This window comes from Leucoraja erinacea, chromosome 1 (assembly GCF_028641065.1).
Source record: "Leucoraja erinacea ecotype New England chromosome 1, Leri_hhj_1, whole genome shotgun sequence".
NCBI classification, from domain to species: domain Eukaryota; kingdom Metazoa; phylum Chordata; class Chondrichthyes; order Rajiformes; family Rajidae; genus Leucoraja; species Leucoraja erinaceus.
The window spans coordinates 98,108,882-98,128,028 of NC_073377.1; the positions used below are offsets into that span (position 1 = coordinate 98,108,882).

Genomic DNA, 19,147 nt, shown 5'->3' on the forward strand with positions numbered 1-19,147 from the left:
AAAGACTATTTCCTTTACATCCAAAAAATGTTTTTATTTATTTTGTCACTGAAATCAATGAGTCAGCCTGCATAGATTTCCAGGCAGAACATTCCAAAGACTCACCGTCCCCTAAGTGCAGAAACTATTCCTCATCTAAATGCTAAATGGCCAACCCTTTATTCTGAGATCGTGACCCTGGTTGTAGATTCATCTGCCAGGGGAAACATTCTCCCGAATCAAGTCTATTGATCACTCTAAGAATTCTGTTGATTTCAATGATATCACCTCTTATTCTTCTGAACATACAGAGAATATAGGCCTAGCCTGCTCAAATCTGTCCTCCAACAACAAAGCTGCCACCTCAGAAGCCAGTCTAGTGAATCATCATTGAACTCCCTCTCTGGCAAATGATGAAGTTTAAGGTAAATGCAATATTCCAGGTGTTGTGTCACCAAGACCCGATACATTTGCAACACAGCTTTACAAATGAACTCAAGTCCCCTCACAATAAAAGGCAACATACCATTTGCTTTCCCAATTGTTTGCTGCACCTATGTGTTGGCTTTCAGTTATTCATTTACAAGAATGTCAGGACTTTCATATGAAGAAAGACTGGATAGACTCGGCTTGTACTCGCTAGAATTTAGGAGATTGAGGGGGGATCTTACAGAAACGTACAAAATTCTTAAGGGGTTGGACAGGCTAGATACAGGAAGATTGTTCCCGATGTTGGGGAAGTCCAGGACAAGGGGTCACAGTTTAAGGATAAGGGGGAAATCCTTTAGGACCGAGATGAGAAAAACATTTTTCACACAGAGAGTGGTGAATCTCTGGAATTCTCTGCCACAGAAGGTAGTTGAGGCCAGTTCATTGGCTATATTTAAGAAGGAGTTAGATGTGGCCCTTGTGGCTAAAGGGATCAGGTGCTTTGGAGAGAAGGCAGGTACCGGATACTGAGTTGGATGATCAGCCATGATCATATTGAATGGCGGTGCAAGCTCGAAGGGCCGAATGGCCTACTCCTGCACCTATTTTCTATGTATCTATGTATCTATAAGAACACCCAGGTTCCTTTGGATATCAATATTTGCCAATTTAAAAAAAACAACTACTTTTCCGTTAAATGATCTGATTTTAACGCGTTCACATTATTTCCATATTATATTACATCTGTTGTGTTCTCATGCAATCAACTTGCCAATAGATTGAAGCACCGTTACATCCTTCTCCCTACTTACAACTCCTCCTAGATTTGTTCTCAAAAACAAACATGGAAGTATGAGATGTAGTCAGATCAGCCAATGCATCAATATAGATTATGATCGGCTGTACCCCCCTAAAGTACCAGTCATTGCAGTACATTACAAGTATTACCCAATTCTCTATCCCTGCAGGTACATTGTCCTTAATTCTATGTTGGACAACCTCTGTGTGGCTCTATATCAAATGTTTTCTAAAAATCTCAATCTCGCACTAGTCTTTAGTCATACATCAGGGAAACAGGCCCTTCAGCCCACCGTCCACGTCGACTATCGATCACTCCATGCACTAGCACTATCCTACACACTTGATACAATTTACAATTTTTCCCAAAGCCAATTAACCTACAAACCTGTATACCTTTGGAGTGAGAGAGGAAACCAGAGTACCTGGATAAGGGGAAATGTATAAACTCTGTACAATACAATACAATACAATACAATACAAATTTATTATCATTTGAGCCCCAGTGAGACTCAAACGAAATGTTGTTTCTACAGCCATACAAACAAAGACACTGTCTTACAGACATATACATAATTCACACAAACATCCATCACAGTGAAGCCACTGTGATGGAAGGCAAGTCTTTTCTCTCCCCTGTTCTCCGTGTCTCTCCCGATGTCCAAGCCCCAGGCGGGCGATGATAAGTCCCACGGCCATTTTAGGCCGCGCGGGGCGATTTACGGGCCCGCTCCCGGTCTGAAAGTCCAAGGTTGGAACCCCCACGGGCGATGGTGAGTCCCACGGCCATGAAGCCGCGCCAGGTGATGTACGGTCCCGGTCCGGGTTGTTCCAACCCCGTGACACCGGCTGGAGAAGTCGCGTTGCGGGAGCTCCGGGAAGCGGTCTCTCTCTCTCTCCTCCCAGACCCGCGAGCTCCCGATGTCCCAGTCCACCGGACCTGCGGCTGCGTTGCTGGAGCCTCCGAGCCCCAGGAGTCGAGTCGCAGCAGCGAGTCACCGCCGCTCCCCACGCTCCGAGGCCGGCCAGCCCCACGATGGTGAGTAGTCCGCAGCTCCGCAGCTCCGCAGTCTCCCGAGTCCCCGGGTCATTCAGGCTGGAGGCCGCTCCACGGTGCTAGGCCCCAACGACAGCCGAGACCCGACAGGGAAAAAGTCGGGTCTCCCGGACAGGGAAGAGATTTAAACAGTTTCCCCCTCCCCCCCGCCCCCCACATTTACACATTTAAAAATACTATTAAAAAAACACCAAACACTACATTTAACTAGACAAAAATAAAAAAAAGACAGACAGGCTGTAGGGGCCGCTGCAACGGGTGAGTCGCGCCGCCAACTGTACAGACAGCCCCCATAATTAGTATTGAGCCTGGGTCTCTGGCGCTGTAAGGCAGCAACTACCGCTACACCATGGCTTTTCCTTCTCTATTCCACTGGTCACACCCTTAAGGATCTCCAAGAGATTAGTCAAACGTAATCCACCTTTCATAAATGCATGTTCATTCTTCTCAATCCCATTAGTCGGGTTCTGGGTGTTCTATTATTATATTTTCATTATAGAATCCAGCATTTTTGCTGCAACTAATGTTCAACTATAGGTCACTAAGTTCATTGTTTTAATTTCTTTCTTCCTCCTTTCTTAAAGAGTGTGACCACAAATTGCCACCCTCCAACCAGCAAGAACTATCACAGAATAAGCAGAATGAGATAGATAATAACCAGAGCACCCATTAACACTGCAATCACCTCTTTCAGAACTTTGGAATGCAGATGATCAAGTTTTTTGGGCAGACAAAATGCTGGAGTAACTCAGCGGGACAGGCAGGATCTCTGGAGAGAAGGAATGGGTGACATTTCGGGTCGAGACCCTGCTTCAGACAAGGTCTTTGGGACATATCAGTTTACCGTCGCACCAATTTCTCCAGTATTAATAATCATTTCCCCCAGTTCCTCATTCCCACTAAATCATAATGATTGCAAGGAGCGGTTTTGTGAAATTTATTGTATCTCATTTCAGTTGATGATTATAAATAACTCCAATTGTTGCCTTTGTGGCTTCTGACATCATCACAATCCAGAAATTAAATTACCATCTCCAGACCACGCATAAACATCCATTAGTGGTCACATTGTGTCCATGCATCGTAGCTTCTAAAATAGAGTCGGTGTGCACCCAAGCCCAATACTTGTCCTTAGTTTTGGATCTGAAAGTGTAATTCCAGGAGTAAAGAGACAAAAGTTTTATAATCAATCAATCATCTCAGTAGCAATGTTCTAATAATTCAGGGGACCACTATGGCAGCAATGGAATTTCTGAGGTACTGGCTAGTAGACTTTTTATTTCCCAGTTTAGATGGGTTTACAAGATTGTTCTGTCCCCCCCCCCCCCCCCCCCCCAGTTTGTTTCACATGATGCAGCTCTCATCAGGAAGACCATCATTTATCACTTCAGCTTCATCCATCCTCAAGTAGCTAACAGCAACTCACTTACTTCATCTTGCGTAGTCCATCGGGTGGGGAGTTTCAGAAATTTCTCCCAGATATTATGGTGTTGCCAATGTTCAAAGAGAAAAATCATGCACAATTCAGTGGAATTTTGCAGTAAAGATGTCCTTGTCTCCAGGAGAGTGAAGGTTTTGGAAAATGAAGGCGAAAATAGCTTGGCATTTGCTACACTGCATCGTGCAGATGATTGTGAGCACTAACCCTTCATTTTACATACTTCTATACACTTTATTTAAGTTAACAGAACAAATAGATATTATTGGTAAAATATATGGAAATGATCATCATTTTAAAAGGCCATAGATTAGAAAGGACACAGTGCCACATTCCATTATTTAAAATGGAAGCAATCAATAGGTGCTCCACTGAGAAGTCACCAATTTAAGTCAATACTACTGGAGGCATTGTCACTAAGTTGAAATTAATTTCAGCATCTTTCTACTATTTTTTTTTCATTCTGCGTTTATACAGCTAAAATTATCATTTTCACATGCAAATGTCAGTTTAACATTAGATTGAAATACACCAAATGATCTAAAGACATTGGGATATAAATTCAACCTTGGTTGCACAATGTTAGGGTGGTTACCATTTATTTATGATTTTCAGTTTTGATGAATTGAGTTTTGGAAACGGAATATCACACACAGCTGTCTGCACCTCAAACATTTAGCATATGCAGCCATGGATGACTTGCAATCCCAGCAAAACATCAACCCTGAAGACTGGAATCTACTATTCCTGTCCCTCTAAATTGGTCTCAAATGTGAATCTTGGTTTGGCACAAGGGCAAAGAAGAGCCACATGATTTTCACATGACAATGAAACTGTGAGCCAGCTCAACATACTGCAACTGATAACATTATTGCTCTGCAATAAGAAATGAGGAGAAATCATTTTAATCAACGTCTCAAACTAATATTCCAAATAAGCTGAAGTGAAAGAAAGTCAAGCATCAGCCGACTTTACTCTGGAGAATGAGATTTTTAATTAGGTACACCTTTCAAAAATGTTACGCAGTTTTAAAACTTTGAAGGTTTCTGCCGGTTACATTCTATTAAATTTATAACTGATAAAATAATATACGATAGTGGCATTTAAATGACTTTTGGATAGGCACATGGACACAGTGGGAATGGAGGGATATGGATCAAGTGCAGGCAGAGGTTAGTTTAACTTGGCATCATGTTCGGCATGAACAATGTAATGGGGTGAGGCCTATCTGAACCTTATGTTGTATGTTCCGAACAATTCTTTTCTTTAAAGAGTTACAGGTGATACGTATGATTTCAGCAAATAGCATTACACATGAATGCTAAAGTAGCAATGTGTTGTACTGGTAGGCAATAAAAATAAGTTTCAGAAGTGTAGTACTAAATGTGGAGTACACTCATATACAAATGTAAAGTATGAAAGTAGAATAGGCAGCCACTACTGCATTATGCACTGAGCACTACAGATCTAGGAAGTATTCCTCAATGCATTTCTCATTAAAGGAAATGCAGATCTAGACAATTAAAATTTTAAACATGCCAAGTACGAAGAGAGACACAAATCCAATGTAAACACTTGTTGATGTAAAACTTAACATTTTAATTTAGTCTACAAGCAAAACATCCCCCCCCAGAAGTGACAGCACTGCATGGAAGACAGATTTAGAAAATGGGAAAAACACTGGGCCTGACACGGGGTCTGATTTTAGTGGCCAACACTATAAGTACATTTTCATTTGCTGGCTGCCTCCCAGCTTTACTTCTAATAGCCATGGATCTATGTTGCAGTACAAACCTTAGTTCAGGACTGACTGAAATTCTCAGACTGGAGTTTACCTGGTCCGAGGAATAGAAAATACAAAGGTGAAGCAGGTTTTTTGGTGCAGGGTGGTGAAATTATGACTACAACTAACCGTGCTGTAGTGCTATAGTTTAGATACACAGTGTGGACACAGGTACTTCGGCCCATGAATCTACATCGAGCAGTGATCTCCGCACATCAACATTACCCTACACATACTATTGATAATTTTACATTATACCAAGCTAATTAACCTGCAAACCTGTACGTCTTTGGAGGCCCGGTGTGAAGCCTGATGTAACAGGCCAAAATCAAATATTTATGTTGTTGGCAATAAAACTACGCACCACTTCCTCCCAAATGTTTTAATATGAAGTCCCAGCAGACAGTGCTTCCTGCCAAAATAAACAAATTATCCTTTTAATACACAATATGGAAGGTTTCCCATTGTTAACCAGGACACCTTGACAACCAGAGTTTACATTTTGCCAACACTTCAAAAAGAACATGTAAGTGGTCTCCCAGCAATAGCTGGTGTCATAAACTGGAGTGTGTGGACAGGTTTCACAGGCACATTGTCAATAATCAGGTGTACGTCCCCAACATCTCTCTCAGATTTTGATACCACTTCTTTGCTGTCACACCGCTTGTCCAAGATCTAGTTTCAATGCAACTGCAGTTTCTTTCAATCAAGCATGAAGACGACTAAATCTATTATCTTCAGCACAAGTAACAGACTCTGTATCCTCAGCTCATACTCCAACACTCCCCAGGCCATTTTCTCAAGTTGGAAACGGCAGCCTGCAGTACTGCCTTTCCTCTTCACTTGAAGCAAATTTCGAACTGGAGTGCATTTCGTTGTCTCTGTACTGTACACTGACAATGACAATTAAATAAAAAAAATAAAAAATTGAATCTGAACGTAATGTATTGTTCCTGGTTTCCCCACATCCCAAAGTTTCATTAGCTCTGCAACCTACCCACAGTGTAGGTTAATGATTATAAAAAAAATCACAGGGGAGTGATGGGCATGTTTGAGAGAGGATAGGTTGTATGGATCCAGAGACATGAGGGAAAGGGGGAATGGGACTAGAGTTGAGGCAAGCACCCACGGGATAGACGGTCTTCCTTCTGTATTGTTACAGAAGCTCCACATTTGAACTACAGCTTGGCCCTTCCTTAGCTGTAACCCTTTTGCCAAAATACCACACAGATGGATGGGAAATTGTATGAATTGACATGAATCTCAATTGGACCGCCCATATAAATAGTGTGGTTACAATATGGAGTCTGAGGATGGTTATCCTATGACCAAAGTTTATTTCCTTAGTAACCCACGTTTTCCACCATCCACGATGAAAATTCAGTCATGTGATAAATATTCTCCACATGCCTGAACGAATGCCTATTAGTCAGCATTGGAGAAGTCCAACACCATCCAGGAAAAGTAGACTGCTCGATTATCCCCCCCTCCCCCCACCACTGTCCTTCCCTACTTGAAATGCTCATCATCACGGGCCATTGTGTGCACCATCTTCAGAATGCACTGCACTTACTTGCTTAGGCTCCGTCCAATTTCTCCAAAATTCCCGATCTCTTATCATCAAGGTCTAGGATAGCCTACATTCGTATAATTTGGAAACATGCCCTTCGGCCCAAGTTGCCCATGCTGACCAAGATGCCACATCACAAGCAGTTGACCCACATCCCTCCAAACCTTTCCCACCCATGTGCCTATCCAACAACCTTAGCAAGTACATGGGAATGCAGCAGATTTCCCTCTAATTCACATATAACCCATTTCACCATTCCTTCATCACTTGATCTAACTCCTGTACATCATTGTCCAACGAGAAGGAGTGCAGTGAATCAAAAAGGTGATGGAACAGCAATTAGAGTAAAAAAAATACAACAGAACACTCTACTCAATATCCACCATGCTTATGTGCTGACAAATGAATAAAAACAAGGTTCAGGGGTGAAATTTAACGAAAAACAAAAGGCAGTAAAGATTCTGTTTAAAATCGACACTAGCAGGAAAATCAAGCAAGCCCTTGGGTGTTTTATAATTAATCAAAATGGAAAGAGATAAAGGAACAAAAAGACCATTGGAAACTAAAATCTAAGAGCGGAGGTGAGAGATATTTGTTAAGTTATAAATGAAAGGCTTGCCCTGTCTTCCAGAAAGAGCGGCACAATATAGACATTGACATAATAGAGGAAGATTGTGAAATGATGAACAGAGAAAAGACACATCAAGGTGTAAAATTTACCAGGTTTGGATAAAATGTATTCCAGGCTCGTTGAAGAAGTGAGGAAGGAAACAACACATATTCTAACTAGACGCAAAATGCTGGAGTAACTCAGCGGGTCAGGCAGCATCTCTGGAGATAAGGAATGGGTGACGTTTCGGGTCCTTCTTCAGACTGATGTCAGAGGAGGGGGCAGTATAGAGTAGCAGTTTAGAATATAGTCGGAGACAGTAAGACTAGTGGGAGAATTGGGACGGGGGAGGGGATGGAGAGAGAAAGCAAGGGCTATCTGCAGTTAGAGAAGTCAATGCTCATACCGCTGGGGTGTAAACTATCCAAGCGAAATATGAGGTGCTGTTACTCCAATTTGCACTGGGCCTCACTCTGACAATGAAGGAGGCCCAGGACAGAAAGGTCAGGTTGGGAATGGGAGGGGGAATTAAAGTGCTGAACCATCGGGAGATCAGGTAGGTTAAGAGGGACTGAGTGGAGGTGTTTAGTGAAATGATCGCCGAGCCTGCGCTTGGTCTCGTAGAGAAATTGACTACTGGAGCATTGGATACAGTGGAGGAGGTGCAAGTGAACCTTTGCCTCACCTGGAAAGACGGTTTGGGTCCTTGGATGGAGGGGGGAGGTAAAGGGACAGGTGTTGTATCTCCTGTGGTTACAAGGGAAAGTACCTGGGGAGGGGATGGTTTGGGTGGGAAGGGACGTTGATCAGGGAGATTCGGAGGGAACGGTCTCTGCGGAAAGCAGAAAGTGATGGAGATGGGAAGATGTGGCCAGTAGTGGGATCCCGTTTCGAGGTGGTGTTGGAGGATTATATGCTGTATGCAATGGCTGATGGGGTGGAAGGTGAGGCCAAGGGGGCTCTGTCCTTGTTACGAATGGGGGAGGGGGAGCAAGAGCAGAGCTGCGGGATATCGAAGAGACCCTAGTGAGACCCTCATCTATAATGGAAGAGGGGGACACCCATTTCCTAAAGAATGATGCCCTGGTATGAAACACCTCATCCTGGGCGCAGATGCGGCATAGATGGAGGAATTGGGAGTAGAGTATAGAGTCTTAACAGGAAGCAGGGTGGGAGGAAGTATAGTCAAGATAGCAATGGGTGTCAGTAGGTATGTCGTAGATGTCGGTCAATAGTCTGTTTCCTGTGATGGAGACGGTGAGATCAAGAAACGTTAGGGAGATGTCGGAGATGATCCGTGAATTTGAGTGCAGGATGGAAATTAGTGGTGAAGTTGATGACGTCAGTGAGTTCTGCATGGGTGCAGGCAGTAGCACCAATGCAGTCGTCAATTTAGCGGATGCAAAGTACGGGGATAGGGCCGGTGCATACCTGGAACAGGGATTGTTCGATGTTTTAGACACAAAAAGCTGGAGTAACTCAGCTAGTCAGGCAGCATCTCTGGAGAGAAGGAATGGGTGATGTTTTGGGTCGAGACCCTTCTTCAGACTGATGTCAGAGGAGTGGGCGAGACATATTCTAACTACCCTTTCCAATGCTCTGGAGCCACAGGCTGGTGGCGGGGGACCACAGTGTTGTACATATGGTAGCATTATTTATAAAAGAAAATCAGTAAATGAGTAAATCCACCCCAGTCAGCCCAATGTTGGTGATGAAGAAATAGTTGGAAAAAGTTTTCGGGAGCCGGCATATATCAGCAATTAAGGAGACACAAGTAAATCAAGCACAGTCAGCATTGGTTTGTTCAGGGAAGGTTGTATCTGACTAACTTAATTGAAATGTTCTTAAGGATAGAGAATTTGAATAACATGCATTGATTTTAGAAACACATTTGACAAAGTCCCACATTGATCAAGAGAGTAAAAATTAATAGGGGATGCAAGGGAAGATAGCAAATTAGATTAACGCTTGATTCAGTAAGAGAAACCAGTTGGTGTAATAATAGGGGTTTCACAGGTACACGCTTCTTATATCTCATGATGTGCATCAATTACGCACAGAATTGTACATAATTCTGGGATGCTCGATTATCAATTTTGCTGCCTGAGGAAGGGTCTCGACCCGAAACATCACCCAATCCTTCTCTCCAGAGATGCTGTCTGACCCGCTGAGTTACTCCAGCATTTTGTGTCTATCATTCTGGTAATAGAATTGGCTGTTTGTTGTGCAATAAAACTCATGGGATGGAGAAATAAATTAATCAACTAGGTTCACATGTACAGAAGTGCAAAAATCAATTAGAGGGAAATACAAAGTAATCATATGGAGACATCAAGCGAATGCACAAAATATGATAGTGTAGTGAAAAGAGTCAGAAACTGAGAGATCATGGAACGCATGTCCATAGATTATTGAAGGTACTTGAACTGGTAAATAAGCTAGTTAAAGGATACTTGCCATCATTAGTTAAATCATATTAAATAGCATAAAACACTAAGTAGGGTGCAGCTAAATTGCTGAGCACAGTTCTACTCACCACTAACGAGAAGTGATAGAGGGGGTACAAAGGGCTCTTACAAGGATGATCCCAGGACTGGAAAATTATAGTTATGAGGATAAACTGACCAGGCTGGGGTTGTTTTCTTTGGAAAAAATGAAGTTGAAGGGAGGTTTAACTGAAGCACACAGACATACAAGGTGTGCAGGAAGGAACTGCAGATGCTGGTTGGCCTGAACATAGTGAGCAAAAAGGATTAATTTTCCTTGGCAGATTGTTAGATAACTAGGAAACATGGATTTAAGTTAAGTTGGTAGAAGAGGTAGAAAGGAGTTAAGGATAACATTTTTCATCCAAAGGGTTTCAGGGCCAACAGCCTGAGAGAATGATGAAAGGTAAAACCTTCATCACCTTTTAAAGATATCTAATAAGCCCTTGCAATCTGCCAAATCTATGACCTCTTAAGGTCCCAGATGGAGAGCTAGGATATGAGTGTTACTGAAATAACACCATTCTTGCTTGACATGGAAGACGTGGGTCAAGTGGTCTCCTTCTGTCCTCTACATTACACGATTCAGTCCATCCTGAAGCTACTGTACTGGGAACCCAGAGAACATCAACTTAACTTAATTTAAATCATATCTCCTGCCAACAAAAATATTTTGGAGAAGCTTTTCTTTTCCTGTAGCTCTAGATGCATGGGGGGGGGGGGGGGGGGGGGAATCAGACTGTCACAGCACAATGGTCATTCTCTGGTTTTGGGCCTGATAAACAACGCAACAAAAGAAAATCATTGTGTCAGTTTGCATTGAACACCAACTTGAATCCGGTACCTCTAGTTACATTTATGCAAGTGGCTCGGGTGTTATGCGAGTTACACCTAACATAACCCACACAAGTGATTAGGATAAGTTATTTTCCTGAGGTTAGTCTCTCAGGGCACCAGCTGGAATCCTTGACCTCTCAATTAACAAACTCATGAATGAAAAACAAAATAAACACACCACAAGTGTTGGAAATAAAAATATGGATGAAAATAGACACAAAATGTTGGAGTAACTCAGCAGGACAGGCAGCATCTCTGGAGAGAAGAATGGGTGACGTTTCGGGTCGAGACCCTTCTTCAGACTGAAGGGTCTCGACCCGAAATGTGACCCATTCCTTCTGAGTTACACTAGAATTGTGTGTCTATCTTCGGTGTAAACCAGCATCTGTAGTTCCTTCCTAAACATTATGGATGAAAATGTGTTGTTCAAAGAAAAGCCAACATATAAAATTATTTAAAAAGCTGAATATTAATGCATTTTCAGAAATGCTATCAATGGTATCAACTATAAATAAAGACCAGTTACATCTGGGATTTTGAGACAAACTGGCCAACTGGACAGTGCTGCTCTACAGTAATCTCCACAGGCAAATGGGCTCCATGTCTCCCATGTGAAATCACAAGTCTAAGCAGACAAACAGGGAGCAGGCTCTTTACTACTCGCAGCTGACAGTGATGTATTATTGCCTATTTTTACAACTCTAATCTTTGGCTGAGTGATCATATCCTGTTAGAAGTTACACTGCTTCAAAATACCAATTGGTTTTGTAACTGTACAGTGCTGCTTGCTGCTCATTCTTTGAAAGTTTGACCTTCTACTTCTGAAGGCTATTTCATTTCTCACGGGATGATAACAAAGATATTTCTTAATAAGCCTTCACACATATTTCCAGGCAGAGGTTGTAAGGTTGTAGATCTGCTAGAAAGTCACTTGGATTTAGGCTGATTAATGAATTAACACTGATAACTAAAGCTCTTATAAACGTTCATCAGGAATGCAAAGTGAGATGTAGTGTTGAGAAAAAAAAACACAGCTGTAGAAGTAATCGCTATATTAAATTAAAAATATAAAGTGCTGAAAACATTTATAAAACTCAAATATTCTTCCTGTGCTGAAATAGGCAAGAGGACTGCTGGAAAATAAATGAGAATATGAAGTTTTGCAAGTGGCTTGGAAATGAAGGAATGGACACAGTGACAAATATTCTGAAAGGCTATTGCTTAGTATTGTCCAAGGAGAAACAGAGTCTTCATTCCAAAAATGTACAAAAGCAAAATATAAGAATTTAACATAAATAGGAAAGAAGTTCTGCACAAGCTGAGAAGAAAAAACAAGTGTTTTTTAGGGATTCAGGGAGGTATCAATAACATGATCTGATGTTCACAAAACATCATTAGAGTACTGCAATGCCCAAGGTGTTCCACATGAAAGATTTCAAACGGAACATGACACCAAACCAGATAAAGAGATATTAATGACTGGCAGCTTGGTGAAAATGACAGGTATTAAAGGAGATTCTTGAAAGCAGGAAAGGGGAGTGGGAAGATGGAAGATTTAGTTCCAAGCTTAGATTTTATGGCAGCTGAACAGCCACCAATGTCGGAGCAAATAGATGTGCAGGAGAGACCATACTGGAGATGCTGAGAGTGAATGAACAGGAGGGGATTACAGCACCAGAGAAGGACCTGGACAAAGGTGAAAGGGTTAGCGTGAAGGCACTGAAGAGCCAATGCAGGTCAGCAGGCACCTTGCAGTAAGGTTGACACTGGGTGGTGAAGGCCTCTGGGTCTTCATGTGGGGAATTGCCAATAGTCCCTGATGCCAGCATTTCCCAGGGGAAATGTAAGCCAATCCCTCCCACTGGTTTATTTCACAGAGAGCTTGAAAGTCACTCAGGCCGGTTCAAAGAGAATTGGATGCCTTACCAGTCATAATTGATTACGTTGGCCATCTGATGGAAAGCAGCAATCAACAAAATCAATGGTAATAGTATGTTATCCATGTGAACAGTAGAGTGTTGTCATTAAAATTCACTATGTGTCTTATCATATTAACCCTGGGCTCCATCTGATTCTGGTTATGGAGAAACTGGGGCAACATTGAAGTGCTGGAGGCAACTCCAACCTCATTATCAACAAGGAAAAATAGCAGCCAGTATGAAGGTCTGATGTAAAGGCCCTTTAACGCTTCTCAAGCTGCCAACAAGACACTCACCCGGCAGAAGAGCTGAAGGGTTTTCTAATCCTACTGTGGCATGTGGAACCAAGGCTCCAGAACTGTGACAATATTCCTGACCTTCGTATAAGGATGAGCAGTAAAGAAGGTGCCTAATGCACAACTTCCTGCACAGCAGCATCATCAACCAAGTTTAACCCTCTATGCGTCCTTTTGCAATTTGCAATCCTACCTTTACAATTTAATTACGAGAGTCATATTGCATGATAGTAACTCAATAAAGTTTTGACATGTTTTGCATCAAATTACACAGAACACAACTTGGACATACTGATTCAAAAATACCCTAGACCGGCAATTTCAGGAGCTGCATTGCAGTTATGTCTCATGAGAACTTCCACCATTGACCTTTCCAGGATCTGACAGAGCTTCACAAATTAGAAGGTTATTATAGCAGTCTGCTCATCAACACCTCTGCTGACAATATTCAATGTATTCCTGACAGCTCTATACATGAGAAAGCTCGATCAAGGGATTATTACATTAGCCCAGTCTGCTTGAATGTTGATGCTAGGATTTATGCAGGTTACATCGCAACAGACCTTTGCAGAATGCTATGTTTTAAAAGCAAAATCCAGCAGTCTATTTACCAGCCATTTTATATGTTAAAGTTTTACCAGAAGGACAAGAGAAATCACAGATTTTCTCAGCCGACCATAGTCACAGCCAGAAGAACAATACTCCTTCATATACTCCTTGATTCTCTATCCATAGAAAATCATACTATCTGTTATTCTACTTAGATGATGTCTTTACTCCCACCTGCAGTTAATTTTCATTACTTAACCACATAATATAAAGAACAGACTTCAAAGTATTGGCTGTATTCAAATTGTCAAGATGTTTGCAAGTAGAAGAATTTATGTGGGAGTGTTGGTCCGAGAGGCATCCAGGATGGGAGGTCATTTCTGCATTAATTATAATCAAATTGCAAAGACATTCTTTATTGTGCATTTGCAGCTTGATTACAAAAAATGCACAGAGGAAATATCTCTGTTCCTTCCACCACCCCAAGGTTGTTCGCCACAGGCAGCTTCCATAGACAGCGACCAGTGGTTGCCCCCCCCCCCCCCCCCCCCCCCCCACCCCCCCTCCCTTATCGTTGGCAGAGCATCTGGGACATGTATCATGTGCAATGATTTTATCCGGTGTGCAAGAAACTTGTATTGAAATTACATGAATTTCAGCTCCAATCTGCAGAGGAATTGACGTATCCATCGTGTACTTCAATCAGTAGCCTCTGTAGGCGAACAAAAGCAAGAAGATACGGTTTTATTGCTATTATTATCAGTATGTCCATTCATCTGTCAATTCATCCCTGCCAGCTAAATCAAAAACGTATCTCAATGAACTGCACAGTATTTGTCAGAGGTTGAAGTTTATCCAGTTAATAAGAGGCAGTTTGATTTGCTTTATATGAACATGGACTTGGTATGGGTTTATTATTGTCACATGTACTGAGATACAGTGAAAGGCTTTGTTTGTGCGCTATCCAGTCAAAACTTACTAAACACGAGTATAGTCAAACCATGCACAAGTGCAACCAGTAGTGCAAAGAGAAATATGCCAGAGTGTAGAAAATAATGTTACTGTTACAGTTACAGAGAAAGTGCAGATAACAAAGTGCAAGGTCCGCAACGAGGTAGGTTGGAAGATTGGAACTACAGCCTATCCTATGGGATGACCATTCAGTAGTCTGATAAAAGCATGAAAGAAGCCATTCCTGTGTTATGCATTTTCAATCCTTTGCATCATCTTTCTGATGGGAGAGGGAAGTACAGGGAATTAACAAGTATAAGTGGTCTTTGATTATGTTGGCTGCTTTCCCGAAGCAGCATGAAGTGTAGATGGAGTCAATAGGCAGAGGCTGGTTTGTACGATCGACATTCACAACATCTGCAATTATTTGTGATCTTGGGCAAAAATGTTGCCAAACAAAGGTGTGATACATCCCAATAAGATGGTTTTTAAGTGCATCTATAGAAGTTGGTAAAAGTCATTGGAAACATTTCGTTGGAGGCTTGTAGGAGTTCCTGGTTCACAGTCTCTCAAAATGGAGAAAGAGAATGTAGCATGGCATGGAGAATCTTGAAACTATTTGTTGGGAACACCCAGAATCATCAAGTACATTGGAGAAGGAATGCACCTCTTCCCGAAGTATCCATCTACCAGCTCTATCATACTCCTCCTGACCCATCTGAGCATAGTCTGCAGACCCTACATTGGCTGCTTAAGCCACCTCAGAACCTGCCGATCTGGAGTCGAATTGAGTCATTCTCAGCCTCGAAAGACCCCACTTACAAAAGTCAATGTGAGCGCCGGTAAGTTTAATTAATTTCAACTTAATATTTTCACACTATGAAAATGTGTCACAAAGTTTACTTTTACACAACCTTTAAAAGCAACTTAATCTCTGATGAATTACTTGAAAATGATAAAGGACATTTAATTATTCTTACAATGCAGTTTCTTCTCAGCTGTTATCTGGCAACTGAACCGTTCTCTCACTAGATAGATTGTGGTCCTGTTCTCCAATCTACCTCATTGGAGACCTTTGAGCTATCTTTAATCGGACTTTACCAGGCTTTACCTTGCTTTAAAAATGTGTTGTACCATTTATCCTGCATCGGTACACTAAGGATGGCATGATTGTAATCATGTATGGTCTTTTCTTAAACTGGATAGCACACAAGAAAAAGCTTGTCACTGTTCCTGTACATGGTAATCATATATTAAACTATATGAACCAAAATTATCAGATATAATTGTGTCTCATCCGCTTTGATCTTCTGATGGAATGAACTTACTTTCCTCATGTACTCCTCATTTAGTGCAAATCCTTTGATGTCAGAGTTTGTACTGGATTAGACACAAAAAGCTGGAGTAACTCAGCAGGTCAGGCAGCATCTCTGGAGAAAAGGAAAGGGGTGACTTTCGGGTCGAGACCCTTCTTCAGACTGGTATTAACCTGGATCCACACTGGATCACCCTGCACAAAGATTGCCGCTTTTTAGTCAATCTCCATCTAGACTGAAATCAGGTAACTTGCAACTTAAGAGTTTATTTGATTAAACCCCTGCCCACTTGTCTGGTGTTCCATGCAATGTATTAACTGAACTCTCACTACCTTCACTTTAATCATCGCAAACCAGCTCCTGTATCTGTCAACTTAATTTTAGTTGCACGTTATAATTGTTTCCTGCAGTTTCTCCCCTATTCATAACCTTCCCTTCAAATAGATTTGTACTAATTTTTCATTTTATTTCTGCTGTCAACCTTCCAACTACGTTTTAATCTCACAACAGAATCCTGCAGTTGTTTAGGAAAGTTTCTTCATTGGATTTAATTCATTGTATAATTCTTGACTAATGCCAGGAAGATACTGTATTTTCCAAAGAATAACATGCACACACAGGCTGCAACCAACACAGCAGGGTAGTGATTTGATACTTGTATTTACACAGAGCTTCTCCGCTATTATGGAAGCTATAAATTGTTAGCAATGAGTTAACACTAACTAATTGATAAAATCATATAAATCTTTCGACAAAAATGCACTAAGTAAAATCTCCAGAATAGTTCTTAAAAAAAATAATTTGTTCAAAAACTTCTGACACAACACTACGTAATCCTGGGAGACAACTCAATTACTTCAACTGAGACACTGCTGTTTAAATATTAAATTCATATAAAGTCCACAAAAAAATGCCGGTTATCACATATTAGGTTTCACCTCGGGTACTTACCAGTGGTCGGTTTTCATCTTCATCCTTGTAGTAATGAAGCTGGTCACCCTTCAGCACAAACCATCGAGTGTGCCAAGTTTTAACAAAGCCCCCTTGCTTTCTCAGCCATCCACATTTAATGACATTTTGCCTGGATCGGGCAGATTGGGGTCTGTCCAAGGAGCCACCGTGATCATCCATTATTAGACTGATGGATTTTCCTGATTAAAGAGAAATAACAGCCACTTAGGAGAGCATAAGTAAACATACATCATCTTGGAGTAAAGCACAGACTATTTTCTTTAAATTGGTGCATATCCATATATCTTGCTGCAGACTAAACTACTTCCTCACTGGGTGCCTGGAAAGGAGTTAAGCTTTGCTCAAAGGTTTATGGAAGGAGCTCCTGCCAAGAAAAACAAATGAGCAAAGACCTCTTCAACTGCAGTAGGAATAAAATCTATTTTGTGTGACGTGATGAATGCCCATATTACAAAATCAATGCAGGATTATTCGGCGCTGTTTTATGTCTAAGGAGTGTGTTACACTCATTGCAAACACTTACTCACTAGTTTCTCCACAAATTGGATAGGCATTTCATCAAGTAGACCAATTCTTATCTACATTTCTATGAATATTTATGTAACACCAACGTACAGACTGGAGCAGGCTAAACATGTTCTGTGATCACCCAAATTATCTCACCAGTGATCGAAAAATGTTGCAGAGTAACTCAGTATCACTCAATTAAACTGAGTATTCCAAGTATGTGTATATTAATTTTGAATCTACCTGTTTACCACATTCATTACTTCATTGTTCAAGTTTTGTTAAAAAGCAATGTCCACATACACGTTAAATGAGGGAAGCACTTGACTCAAATTACTTTTCTGAACCTACTCAATTCATTGAAATACAATTCAAAATTGTTATAAGAGACATTTTCCCCAAATGCAATACTGATAATTCCACAATACAAAGTGTTGGAATTAAATATATCACTTACTTTGTAATCATTTTGTTGACGCAATGCCAATGCAATTGTTATTAAATATTCTTGATGGGAGAATATAAAATATCCCCTCTGGAAATTAGCACCAAATAACAAATATTTGCAAAGGCCTCATCTCTGGAGAGAAGGAATGGGTGACGTTTCGGGTCTCAACCCGAAACATCATTCTGAAGGAGGGTCTCGACCTGAAGCATCATCCATTCCTTCTTTTCAGAGATGCTGCCTGTCCCGCTGATTTACTCCAGCTTTTTGTGTCTATCTTTGGTTTTAGCCAACATCTGCAGTTACTTCTTACCTGTATGCAAAGGGCTGGTTTGCTCTGAAAATATCAGTTTATACATTCACCTCTCCACTAATTTCACATTCTGGGGTATTAGACGATTAATATAGAAAGGACGAGGTGCATCACTGAAGTAAAAACTGATGTTAGAAATACCCAGCAAGTCAAGCAGTATTCTGCAATGAGACACAGAGAGAATGTTTCAGTTCAATAACCATTCACCAGAACTGAAGTTGAGAAAATAAATGTGTTTTAGGTTGCAAGGCTGGAGAAGGCACAGGAAATACCTGTGATAGGGTGGAGACCATGGTTGTTCAGATGACAATATATCTGTTGTTGCTTTATTTATGTGTTTGAAGGAGCTCAGACAACAAAAACAAAGAACGAAAAACACTTTGGAACCAAGATAGCAGAACATACTGTAGCAGTGGAAATTTAAATGGATTTGGGAATTATGGCAGCAGACCTGTCAGCATCTGTGGAGAGACTATGGCTGAGTTCAGCTGGTGGAGCCAACAACAAAACAGGGTCAATTCTGGCCTAAAACTTAAAAATTGTTGAATGCAATATTAAGTTTTAAAGGCTACAACACGGTTTGAGATGATGAGGTGCTGTTTCTCAATTAAGGAGTTCAGCGTGTTCAATGTTCAGTGTGGCAGGCCAAAGAAGTTCTGGTTTGTAAATTTACTTAGTATGGTGAATAATCCCAGATGTAACTTGGTCGTGGAAGAATGGAGGGCGGCGGTAATGGAGGAAGAGTTTGTTTATGGGAATGTGAGATAAAATAACTTACAGGGTAATAAGTGGGGGGACAGATTGAGGGGGATCACTATTAGAAACATAGAAATTAGGTGCAGGAGTAGGCCATTCGGCCCTTCGAGCCTGCCCCGCCATTCAATATGATCAT

General features: G+C 41.3%; 1 protein-coding gene across 4 annotated transcripts in view; it reads right to left on the reverse strand.

The window, feature by feature from the left end:
* The window catches only part of arhgap24 (Rho GTPase activating protein 24), a 467,578-nt gene that overhangs the window by 344,769 nt on the left and 103,662 nt on the right, over nt 1-19,147 (reverse strand). For 3 of the 4 annotated variants that reach the window (XM_055640060.1, XM_055640051.1, XM_055640068.1), the window contains exon 2: nt 16,970-17,169. In XM_055640060.1, coding sequence (XP_055496035.1) covers nt 16,970-17,149 — 180 coding nt within the window. In that variant the 5' untranslated portion in view covers nt 17,150-17,169. Of the gene's footprint in view, nt 1-16,969; nt 17,170-18,255; nt 18,417-19,147 lie in introns of all 4 variants that reach the window. The other variant, XM_055640045.1, reaches the window with a different exon arrangement.